This window comes from Porites lutea, chromosome 5, assembly GCF_958299795.1.
Source record: "Porites lutea chromosome 5, jaPorLute2.1, whole genome shotgun sequence".
In the NCBI taxonomy this organism is placed as follows: domain Eukaryota; kingdom Metazoa; phylum Cnidaria; class Anthozoa; order Scleractinia; family Poritidae; genus Porites; species Porites lutea.
Window position 1 is genome coordinate 45,398,556 of NC_133205.1, and position 12,264 is coordinate 45,410,819.

At 39.3% G+C, this 12,264-nt stretch overlaps 2 protein-coding genes across 3 annotated transcripts in view; one reads left to right on the forward strand and one right to left on the reverse strand.

Moving 5' to 3' along the window:
* The window catches only part of LOC140938752 (allograft inflammatory factor 1-like), a 225,245-nt gene that overhangs the window by 73,010 nt on the left and 139,971 nt on the right, over nt 1-12,264 (forward strand). The window lies entirely within an intron of this gene.
* On the reverse strand, nt 4,491-10,230 carry LOC140938746 (thrombospondin-2-like). Of its 2 annotated transcripts, XM_073388273.1 has the most exons (7): nt 10,020-10,225; nt 8,753-9,045; nt 7,653-7,824; nt 6,569-6,742; nt 6,199-6,372; nt 5,822-6,001; nt 4,491-5,056 (listed from the first exon to the last, which is right to left on the reverse strand). In XM_073388273.1, the coding sequence occupies exons 1-7, from the start codon at nt 10,078-10,080 to the stop codon at nt 4,893-4,895; spliced, it is 1,218 nt and encodes a 405-aa protein (XP_073244374.1). In that variant the 5' UTR covers nt 10,081-10,225; the 3' UTR covers nt 4,491-4,892. The 2 variants fall into 2 exon arrangements, with proteins under 2 accessions (XP_073244374.1, XP_073244375.1); XM_073388274.1 differs by lacking the exon at nt 6,199-6,372 and having other exon boundaries at nt 10,020-10,230.

Here is a 12,264-nt window from a genome sequence, read left to right on the forward strand (position 1 = left end):
ATAAACTTTTTTGTATTGTACGCGGGGAAAACGAGGGAAGGGGAGACTTGTTATTATTTCGATACTGCCAATTTCGTTCTCGTCGACTGACCCGACCCATTTGCCGGACGTTACGCTGTGAGACCTCCACGAGGCAACACCGGAGAGTTGATCGCGTACTGACCTTTCTGGCGTTGAGATACAAATTGACTAGGTACTGCTCTTGAGAGACTTTCCCGAAGACCGAATTCTTAGTCTCTTCTTAAATAAACTTTTTAATGAACAGTTATAATTCTTCTCTGGCACATCTTCACGTTTGGTTTTAATAACTGTTTTGGTGGAAAATTAAATTACGTCTTGGTGAAAATGATGAAAATTTAATAACCTCCTAGCCTCGAACGTTATTAGGTTGCATGATTTTTTATTCCTGCCATTATCGTAGAAGAACATCATAGTGGAGTATAATATAATGAGAGTGTATGCCCCGGGGTTTATGCCGTTCGTATTTGTTGGCAAAGTTCGAGAAAGATCCTTGTGAGACTTCCGGTCGAAAGGCTAGGTCACAACAAGCAACGCTTGTCTTTACCCTCGGTAATAACTTCTTTATTTGGTAACTTTTGGAAGTGAAATACTACCTAAGTTTAATAATCATAGTACTTCACTTGCTGCCGAATGATAAAAACTCCAAATAAGTCTTAAATGTCCTAAATCACTGATACTCGATAAGGAAAACTCAGGCAAAGCATATTACGCCGGTTGAGGAATCTATTTTTAAAGCGTTTTGCGTACCCCGGATTTGGACACTCCTGATAAAATTCAGCTGTATTTATCTACAAAGACATTACCACAAACTTAATATGGCCTCTATGCTCTTACATGCTTGTGGCCGTAGAGGACAGAACAAAACTGCACAACTATGAACAAGAGGCACGTTTGGTTGAAACACAAGCTGCTCACCTTTAGTCAAACGACAGACGAGCAAACACAGCATACATGAGGCAAGGAGCCATGTCATCTTCATCTTGTTCTTCAACTTATTACAAAATTTTAAACAAGGAATCGTCGCTGCTTGTTAACTGCGACGCAATACGTGAAAGCCACCGGATTATACGATACTGATGATCATGGAAGGAAATTGAGCTTGTGGTGACAAAAGGTCACGCAATCTTCTCATATTCTTGACACAGACAGCGGGAGGTCTCAGGCCTCCTACAATCACAGACAAAAGTAGTTGGGAAGGTTGCACAACTTAACAGTAGTCCATTTTAATCCTGAAAAAAGAGAGTTTTCTCTTTTGCTAAATATCCTCCGTCCCCTGTATTCAATGTTGGGATATAACGGAACAATTACACGCACAAACATTAACGTTTTGATCAACATTGGGCCAGGGGCAGGGGAAGGAAGGAAAAGAAGAGGTACAAAAGGCAACCTTCCCAACACTTTTGACGACGATTGTAGCTACAATCTTGGACAAAATAAATGGAACAGCAAACCCCCATCCCCCAAATCAAGGATAAAGCCGCGCAAAAAGCCAAAACGCGCCATGTTTCCATCCTTGATTTGGAGGAGAGGGGGGTACAAATTTCCCGTCTATTTTGTCCAAGATTGTAGATTAGCTTTTTAGCTATTTTCTAGGTGGCTTGTACCTTACATAATAAGTAGTATTGTGTGATGATTTTTTTCCTGTGTGTGGTACAAATAAAGTTCTTGCCTTGTCTTGTGTTGTTGACTATTATTCGCTATCCTTTTTCACCCTTAAACTCTGTATATTTTATTGGCGTTAAGCTATGCTCATCAGGTCTTAAAATAAAAAATGTTTCATCCAAGACGCATTCCGTGGCACTGTGCGCGTGATTCAGGAGATAGCAAACCTTCAAAACACGCGTGCTTACTCTCTATAATGTCCAAAACGGGAAGGCTTCGCCGAACAATAAAAACTGAAACCTCAACAAATGGTGAAGTGAAAAATAAAAATGGAAAAGTGAAAAATAAAAACGAAATCAGTATGCGAAACCCCTGGACTTCCGTAGGTACGTTTTCGCCACTAAAGAGTGGGATTTCAAGAGTTAGAGTATATAAAAGGTTTGAAAGGTTACGGAAATCTGTCATTGAGGTTTCAAAGGGCCTTAAATTGTAATATTTCGAACATATTACCGTAACATGTTAATTTATTAAACGCTACAAATAATGAAAAGAAGTGAAAGGGGCACCATTTCGTAATGTTAACAACCCTATCCTAGACAGAGTCGCTATTTTTCAGAAAATACCGAGGGGTACGATTTCTTTGCTATTAAACTGAGAGCTTAGTACTCTGAGTTGTGGGTAAATTAAAATTTGCTGATTTTCTTTTCTTCTTTTTTTTTTGTGCGTGTCAATTCCCGGTATCTCTAGTCTTCACTAAATCTTCTAGGAGTCAATTTCCTGAAAAACGATAAACTACACCCAAACTCTCTGCATACCCTATTTCAGACTAAGCTGCTTGAACACTATAACCTTCAAAGCGGTAAATATCTATACATACTGCAGCACTACTTTCCCCTTTCCCAAGGTCCGTACCTCTTACCTCCCCTATGTATCAAAAGACCAAAAATCCCACAGATGTCAAAATAATTTAGGGCATGCGTCCTGAGTCTGCATGTTGCAGCCATGACTTTTCTCTTGAATCCCCCTGTTCATAAAAACTCGAGGACTTACGATATACTTTCTGTGACGCATGCTAGCGATAGCTCGATCGCTCGAATGTTCTAAGGTCTAAAATGAGTTTGAAGAATATCCTATTTTAATGATTTTGAATCTGTGATAATAACTACATTCAATGTCTGCAATGTTGCCTGCCCATAAAATAGGTCCAAACGAATTAATGAATGCATTTCTACGCAATAGAAATACCCCAATTGTGAGCTTATAATTATTTGAAATGCTGACGGTCATTTTCTATTAGACAGTGGTATGGAGCAAGGGTACGTGGTTTGTGCGCGGCCTTCGGTGCGCGAGGTCCCAAGTTCGATCCCAGGTGACATCATATCCTTGTTTCAACTTCTCTACATCCTGTGTAGCTTTGACATTAAAACGGAGCATAGATTGAAAGAGGGGGTAAAATGAGCGCACTATCGACCTCAAGTTTATCAGTTATTACTGTCACGAGTTATCGACGTAAAATATGGTTGCCTTGCCTTTTTTTACCTTTTATGGCACCAGAAAGCACGTCAGTATATAGGTGAACTAAGAGAGCCGCTTGTTCGAACCTTAATGGTTGTGGATATGTCCTTATGCGCAATAATAGAGACGCCACGAAATTAGTGTGCGCCTAAAGCTGGTTTGGGTGCCGTTTAGCGCAGTTTACTTTTAGATATTGGTCACCTTGAGAAACGTTTCCCGGATAGCATCATGTAAAGCTCTGAGATGGGACAAAGTTATTGCGATTCGCAGAGTCTGCATTGTCCAATATCGTATTATATTGTCGTTTCATTTGGCTAAAAGGATCAATCACCCTGATCCGGGCTGAGGCAGAAAGGCACGATATTGTTCGCTTTTCTAAGGTGGCCACTAAGTCTTTAATTTGGCCTCGGGAACGGGCTCTTAGGAGTCAAATGAATTAGGTACGAGCAAAATTGCAGGTGAACTTTGACCCGGTTTTTTTTCTGGTGTGAAAACAAGGCTAAGGTGATCCGCCGACTGTGTGACTCAACATCCACGAACTTGAATAAGACGAGCTTATCTGGAAATATGCTGACTTTTTCCGAGTTATTCGATGATATTTCGCCTATGTTAAACGTGGGAAGATTATGCGTGGTTGTGGATAGTCTTAACAGTGCCGCGAAAGTGTGTGATTGTGTGATTTCCACATGCTGTTGACAGGTAGGATCTAGGAGGAAGGTGCAGGGGTGCCCCCCCCCCCCCCCCCCGAGATGACCTGCGGTTTTCTAATACAACTAGTATTCTGCAAAAAAAAAAACTATGTGGTTTATTGGTGTTGACGTAGAGCAAGAGACGAGTGCACCCCCTCCTAAAAAAAATCCTGGATCCACCCCTGCGCGTGGTTGAACTGCGGTTTGGCCAAAATATTCTGTGCCAGCCATTAATATTGTTTCGTCGGTGTTAGGCTTAGCTGATTGTACCGTGGAAAAGCGACTCTCGACTCAGGAAAATTGGATGTAGGTCTAGTTTTAGCGGGCTCTAATGGCATTGAACCATAGGCAGATTTTTGACGATCAGAAAGTGATAATTTGTGCACCACCTTTCATTCAGTTTGTTGTCTATCCCATGCGGAATCCTGTTGTTTATCGAACCGCGAAAAAAGTAGTGTTTTGCCAACCGTTTAGGTTGTTATGTAAGCCTTAACCAGGCACTCTTTCACTGCAGTTCACTCAACTTAAAAATTTCTAAACTGAAATGACACCTGTTTGGAACTTCGCGAAGTCAGTTTACTGAACAAATGTTCTAAAATTTGCGTCATTATAAATTTGAAGTCGTTCGAATGCCTCTAGGGACTATTAACTTACTGCCCGGCGTCAGATAAAAGCTTTCAATCGGCCTTTGAATGAGTTTTATTGTTTTAAAATGCCAAGCAGTAGAATGAGTTGATATTTTTGCCAACCCGGTTTTCAAAAATCCAGGTATATATTAGGGAGCTGATATATATTTTGTTGAGCTTATTGTTAAACACAAGTAGACAAAAACCAAACGCTTGTATCAAACTCGTTTTTAGTCAATTTTGACTGCATTTTTGTCTCCAAAAACGAAGTGAACGTTCCTCAAACAAGAAGCATACACGCTACTTACTGTCCTGTTCAGCTAAACTAGTCAAACCCTAGACAAATACTTCGCGAATGTGAGTTTTCTGTCAAATTTTACTTGTTGTATAAAGTTCATTTTTGGGACAAAAGTCGGGTGACGTTAAATAATTTCTTTGCTTAAGAGTAATCTTCGTCATCTCCATACATCAGTTCAAAAGGTATTTTTCCACTGTGTTCTTCCCATTCATCAGGCCTGCGGTCTTCTGATCCAGCGGAGTTCATTCCACCACCCGAGTGCATTACCCAGCCTTCTCCAGAGCCGGAATACCCTGCATAGATTTCTGGAAAGGAAACAAAATATGATCTGCTTCAATATCCTCACCGCTAACTCCTATCTTTGGTAACTTAAGTTCAAAGCTTTTGAATTAAGGATTAGAATGCAGTCAATTGCCAACTCATATTCCCATGATATTGACTTAAGGTTAGGAATTAACCATACATTGCCACGATTCTCTAAAGTACCTCCTGACATCAATTTAAAAGAAGGTTTTTTGACTTTTATTGTAAAGTTCTAATAGATTTTGATGAAGCTTTGCTTAGAACTGATCTATCACAAAGTTTTGAGAATACTGTGATGAAATAAAGTTGATTAAGTAATTTAAAGATAGATCGATTGATTGATTCAAATATTTTTTTTCTTCAAAGGCCCCTGAGACTGTTTTGCAGCAAAATAGGTGATTATGTTTTCTACAGATCTTGAGCCGGATATTTTAGTTACTCTGCAGTGTACCCCCGTCTGCTCCAGGCCTCCTCCCTTCCCATTCCCCGGCCTCCTCTTTTCTCGCTATCTTTTCTATTGCTTGTACACTACATAGGCCGTGTTCACATTACATGGTATACCGGATAGGTTTTCATGCCGACACGACAAGCTAACCGGTATCTGAGTATAAACACTTATCAGATGCGCGGTGACTTTTGAATTCAGAGATGGACACGGCCAGCGGATTCGCTCCGTACCGAAATCGCGCAGAAAAGTCCATTTGTGTAAACAGAAGCCCAGCTATCCAGTATAATCTGAACATAGCCTTAGTGTTGTAAGCACTTACCGTTTTCCGGACATTTTCGTTTCCTGCATAGTTTTATATCCACTCCTTCGTTTTTATCGCACTCTCGGCCACCATTCTGAGGTTTGGGCGAGTCACATTTTCGCGTACGTGACTTCATTCCAATTCCACAAGTCCTGTTGCAATCTGTCCAGTCACTCCACCTACCCCATCCTCCGTCCACTAGATAAATAAATTGTAACTACTTGGTATATAAATTCAATATCTGGAGCATGAAACGAATGAGTGAAAGCAATGCCAAGGTTTTCAGCGTTTCTTTAGTAGAAACACAGAGTCACTAACATATAATACCACACAAGGATTATTTTGAGAACTTTTGTTTTAAGAGGAGGGTCGTAAACATTTTCAGTTTCACAAACCTTTACAACTTGGCTTGATGCAATCAATAGTTTCCAGTCTTCCACTATCATTACACGGCTTGCCACCATTCTGAGGTACGGGTGAGTCACATTTCCGTTCACGTGATCGAAATCCAACGCCACAAGTTACGCTGCAATCTGTCCAGTCACTCCACCTACCCCATCCTCCGTCCACTAGATAAATTAATTGTAATTACGTGGTATATAAATTCAATATCTGGATCGTGAAATAAATGATTGAAAGCAATGCCAAGGTTTTCAGCGTTTCTTTAGTAGAAAGACAGAGTCACTAACATATAATACCACACAAGGATTATTTTGAGAACTTTTGTTTTAAGAAAGGGTCGTAAACATTTTCACTTTCACAAACCTTTGCAACTTGGCTTGATGCAATCAATAGTTTCCAGTCTTCCACTATCATTACACGGCTTGCCACCATTCTTAGGTACGGGTGAGTCACACTTCCGTTCACGTGATCGAAATCCAACGCCACAAGTTACGCTGCATTCTGACCAGTTGCCCCAAATCCCCCAGCCTCCATCGACTTGAAATAATAATTTAAAAAAGACTTTAGTTTTTCTTTGTATTAAGATTGTGAATGCATGTACTTACAAAAAGCTGATATGTTCCTCGGAAGGTAAGTGAAATACTTATTCCTGCTTTCATAAATAAAACGCATGGGAAGTGAAGAAATTTCGCTAGAATTATCACCTGCGTGAGTCTTTGCAACCAAAAACAAAAAAAAACAACATTTATTGCCGTAATTTTCCTTTATCAAATTTTTTTCGGCGAGTGCAGAAAATGAAAACGCTTATCGTAGCCTGGTACAAAGGCAAGGGGGGGGGGGGGGGGAGGGGAGGAACTGTGAGATTACGTCAAAAGCAAGACAGACATTTCGCTAATTATAAATATGAAATGCATATATATTTAACATTTCATCTTCATATTTTCGAGGTATTTGCGGGCTAATTTAACGACCAGCTCCCTGCAGTAATTGGCTTGCTAGCTTAATTGGTTATCGGTATTGCAGAGGTCTAGGTTCGAATATCGGCAAGCCTGCGTTCTTTCAGGCTTTCTTTTTTGCAACTGCATTAGTTACGTCTTTAACTGCGATGAACTTCTCCGAGTGGTTCCAATATATAAAATTCATATATTCATTATTTCATCTTCATCTTTCCCCAGGTATTAGGAACCAAATTGATGAACAGCTCCCAGTTGGCTTGTTAACTCCATGTGATAGAGCACTGCACCGGTGTTGTAAAGGTCAGCGCTCTAATCCCGGTAAGCCTGAATTTTTCCAGGCTCTCTTTTCTCAACTGCATGAATTGCAATTTAACGTAAACTGAAAGGATCTTCTCTCCATTTATTTTTGACAAGTCTGTGTGATGCTAGGTTTTATTTCGACATACATGTACACTAATCAAATATTCCTACCAACAAGCGTCTACTCCCACCTGGTGCAGAGCATCCATAAAATCCAAGTCTGAGGCACGTAACATTCTTTAATTTAGTCTGTTTGTAAACTGAACCGGTTCTTTTCGGGTATATTCGAATAATGGTTGTCACAATTGGCGGGTCCAAAGGGTTGATCTTTAATCTCTCTCTTGATTGGTTTCCATCAAAATCCTACACATAAATAATTATCATTACTATTAATATCATTACTAATTTTGTTTTGTTTATTTCTTTAAAAACCAAAGCCTCAGCTAAAGTATACAAAAGGATAATTCTTTAGGGACTTTGAGATTTTGCGCGAAACCTAAAGCAGAGACCTTTTGCAACAGTGACTAAGTGATCAACTCTCTGAAAACACGTATAATTCTTTCTAAAAAAAGTTTTAAATTTAGAGGTGCTATGCTTTTGAACTGCTCTCGAATAAAGCAAAGCTCGCTATGTCAATCTCTTCATTTATAAATCTTAGGGGCTAGCGTGCTTCTCCTGTAAAATGAATTTGTTAAATAAGGTATTACCTTCCTACCTAGAGCATATAAAAATTTGGTAACCTACAAATTTTAAGCCGTACCAATGGGATCTCAAAAGTAGCGATTACAACAGCCGTTCGATAAAGCTTGAAAGATTTTTAAGAAAACGACCTAGTCACGGTTGAGTGGCTTTCCATACTAATCTTTGTAAATTCTGAAATTTGCTGGGTAGTTATGAACAAAAGAAAAATTTAAGCCCCGCAATACGTAAAGCAAAGAATTGTCTTCAGTGTCGGTATTGCAAAGAGGCTTATTTTCTTCATATCTGTAAAGATTGAAAAAAAAATGCAAAGCAAAAATAACTAAGATTCAGATTACACTTTTTTATCATAGCTTTTCACTCAAAACAAATTTTACACAGTACAACAACCAAAAATGTAGAAGCAAATCAGAAAAAAACACTTATTTTCAAAGAGCGTTTTACATGACGTCACACATGCCATGTTAGTGTGGCGAACCAACATGCGCAAGTTGAACTCTTTTCTTGTTATGGCTTTCTTCTTTACCATTGAACTGGTAAAGCTGCTGGTCACGTGAATTAAAAACGCTTTATACCTCTCATGTTATCATACCTGAGTCCCATCTTTTTTAACATAAGTTTTCCATTTTCCTTCCTTGTAATATTTGACGCGAAATTGTGTAACCCATCTCGATAAGTTTCGGCTACCCTGGGTGACGATTTCTGTTATTTTCTTATCTTCGTTTAATTCTATTTGTAGAAATGGTGACAAGTCATTCGAAGCCGAGCACCAGGCGTTCTTTCCATCCTGTCTTGCAAAGGAAGCAATTGTGTTTTTATTCAAGCTTGAGGACGCAGTAATCTTTTTATCTGGGACTTTATTTCCAAGGTCTTCCAAACAGGCACCTTTAAAAGTAAAAATAATAATTAAGTCGGTAAGGGTCTGGAGACTTCAGTGAAACGATTTTTATGATAGTTCTGAAGCCATATTTACCAACACTTTAACTTTGTCGTCATTACGTCGTAAAGTGTTCATCAAAGAAAAATAGATGTTTCATGATTTGTTAGCTTTTTAAATATGATCATTAGCTCTCTAGTTTTAATTGCAACCCGTAACGTAAAAGGCCTTTGCTGTGAATATCAAGTCTTCTTCGTATGGTTTTGCAATCCATTTATTTATTCATTTGTTTATTTATTTATTTATTGCTGTTATTCTCAACTGTTACTGACGTAGATACTGAGAACTGAACACTTTTTTGGACAGCAACATAACCAAGGAAGTAGATTCTATCTAGGCTGAACAAATCATTATCAATGATTAATTGAATATTTGAAAGCCGCTAAATTGCGTGAGCGGCCCTACAGGATTTACATTTAAACATTTTTAGACGAATCTGGAATTTTTGTTATGTAAGATCTATTTTTATGGCGGCAAACAATGGTTCATTTAGCATCACATGTGGCAGCAGCATAACGACCAGGTGATGAGGTCAGACCGAAGAAAACTGAATCAGGACTTGGTTTCAATAGGAATTTTTTTCTTAGAACTTCCTGTTTTTATTTATCACGCATATTAAGCTGGTAGGAGGTGGAACTAGCAAATGCAGATTTTTTTGTCTCTTTCAAATAAACTATTTTCCGTGGTTCTGTATCTTAAACACGGTGATCACAGCCAGAAATCTTACTATGACCTTTACTAGTCATGGCAGTCAGGTACCTCGAGACAACATTCGTTTTAGTGCAGCTCTTATGGATCTTAACTGCCAAAATTTGACCAAAAACTTTCAGCAACCACTAGTAGATCAAGAACTATAGCACTGACCAATAACAGCAACTTAATATTACAATGTGTACTATGGTGGCTTTAAAACGAAACTCACCATCAACGCTACCGCTGACACATAAAATCCCAAGAAGCCATGAGAAAAAAAGGGCCTTCATAAGGAAGCCTGTTTTGTGCGAACAATGTAATGTTACTCTGTAGACTGTATCGACAAAGAGAAACTGTCTTCGTAACTGAGTTTCTTAAGCAAAACGTTATGAGACGCAACAGGATGTGTTTGAACGTGTCTAACATTTGCTGACGGTGATGAACTCTATTTATAGCTACTGGGTCATGCGTCGAAAAAAAACCCCTTAAGTACAGTGTCACGTCTTTAAAAATTTGAATTCACCAGTGTTATTTTCTTTAAAAATAAGGAGCGGTATATTTTATCACGAGCCAAAAAAAGGCCTACAGTACATAAACTGATAGCATGTTCTCTACCAGGCTGTTAAAGTGAAAAAAAGGGTTCCTTAGTTGAGATGCAAACTGATCCTCTGAGAGGGATTATATCCGTGGTACCAAAATGGACTTCCTACAAACGTAAACCAAACAGCCACTCCACAGATTCTACTGTGCCAGTTCACAAAAAGGTGAATGTTCAGGAAATCTTTATCGAACGACAACGGACTAAACGCACGCCATCTTGTTTTCACGTTGTAGTCATTGAGTACAAACAAATTTCATCTACCAAATCAAATTAATCACGCAGGCAATACCCTGTTGACAGACTCACACGAAATTATATACCCTGTTTAGGAAAGAGAGGACAAAAACCATACCCTGTCTAGCGGCACAACCCTGTATAGACCATATTTGGGAGTTTACCCCTGGGGGTCTTTCAGCTTGTTTTTCCTATCGCGACTTCGTGGTTCAAACAAGTTGACATGTCGACAAGTCTTAAGTGAGAGCAGAGCCGAAACTCAATATGCCTGGCCACGTTGTTATTGTCGTTTTTTTCTTTAATTAGATACATTTTTCGTTGTTGGCATGGGCCCTTCCAGCACTCAAATCTCGCTCCGACCGTGACGAGGCCAATCACTAAGGGACGGACCATTAGAAAAGTTATGGGGGTGGAGGGAAATTTTCGAGCCGCAGGAACTTTTTTTCGTTATCAAATTCCTTGTATGAATTTTTTTAAGGCCATAGCATGAATATTTTTTAGGGTTAATTGGCGTGCAAGAATTTTTTCATTTAATTTTCCCTTGCGCGAATTTTTTTTGGTACTTCGCCCCCCCCCCCCCCCCCCCTCCATAAGTTTTCTAATGGTCCGTCCCCAAGCCAAAGCTTTCTCGACCCCTGAACCTGCCAAAGATTCGACAGACTTAACATATCAGTTGACTGAAAATATTTTATCGCAGGGTCGGAAGATCATGCGGAATTTCCATTAATGAACCTCAAATCTCCTTATTATCCCCTTACATTCCTAAAAACTCGCTCGGGATAAGGTTACTAAGAAGAGATTACTTTTAGCTTTTTCAATGTGTGAGGTAGAAGGGAAGTCAAGCTCAGTAAAACGTAGAAAGAAAAAATAAAACAGCAAAAACAGCGGGAACATCATCTGTTAGTGGGTACAGTTAGAGTGATAATATACAAAAATCCGCTTCACGTGGAGCTCTAACATGGAAACAATTTCCTTCAAAATTTGAAGCGGCCAACAGACCAACAATCGTCAAAGCGGGAATATAAGGTGGCCAATATACTGATCTGACAAGGAATTTGATCAGGGAAAGTAAATGTTTTTGTAGGTAATCTTTCAAAAAGGTCAAGAGCTGCTTGCTAGGTCTCCTGCCTTGCATAAACCTAAAGATGATATCGCAGTTGTAGACACAGCCCTGGCCCGGCCTAGCAGTTGCGTAAAGAAAGCTTTTTATGGATGATATGAACCCTTGATATCTGTGACACGAGAGCTAAACAAATTGAGGGGATAGAGCTAACGAGCCAACTATTATCATTGAGTTGATTCGAAGACGAATAACGGATAAGGTTTATACCATTGTTAGTTTAATTATTGGTAATGTAGAAAGATCAAGGTGTCTTATTTTACATCGGTTCGGCTGGGCACAGCTCTCAACTGAGTTTTGGGCGCCGTAATTGTGCTTTAATTTCTCCAGACACTTGCTTTAGATTTTCCATATTATTTGTCTGCAATTTTTCCAGAAAATTTTAGTCGGCGGGGATAGAAATTTTCCCGTACAAATGTACAGAAAATTTTAAAAAGTGATTCTAGCGCATGTAGCTGCAGTGTAACGCCCTCAAATTTTTTCAGCAGAACCGTAAGGAGTGAAGCCCAGAACAGCCGT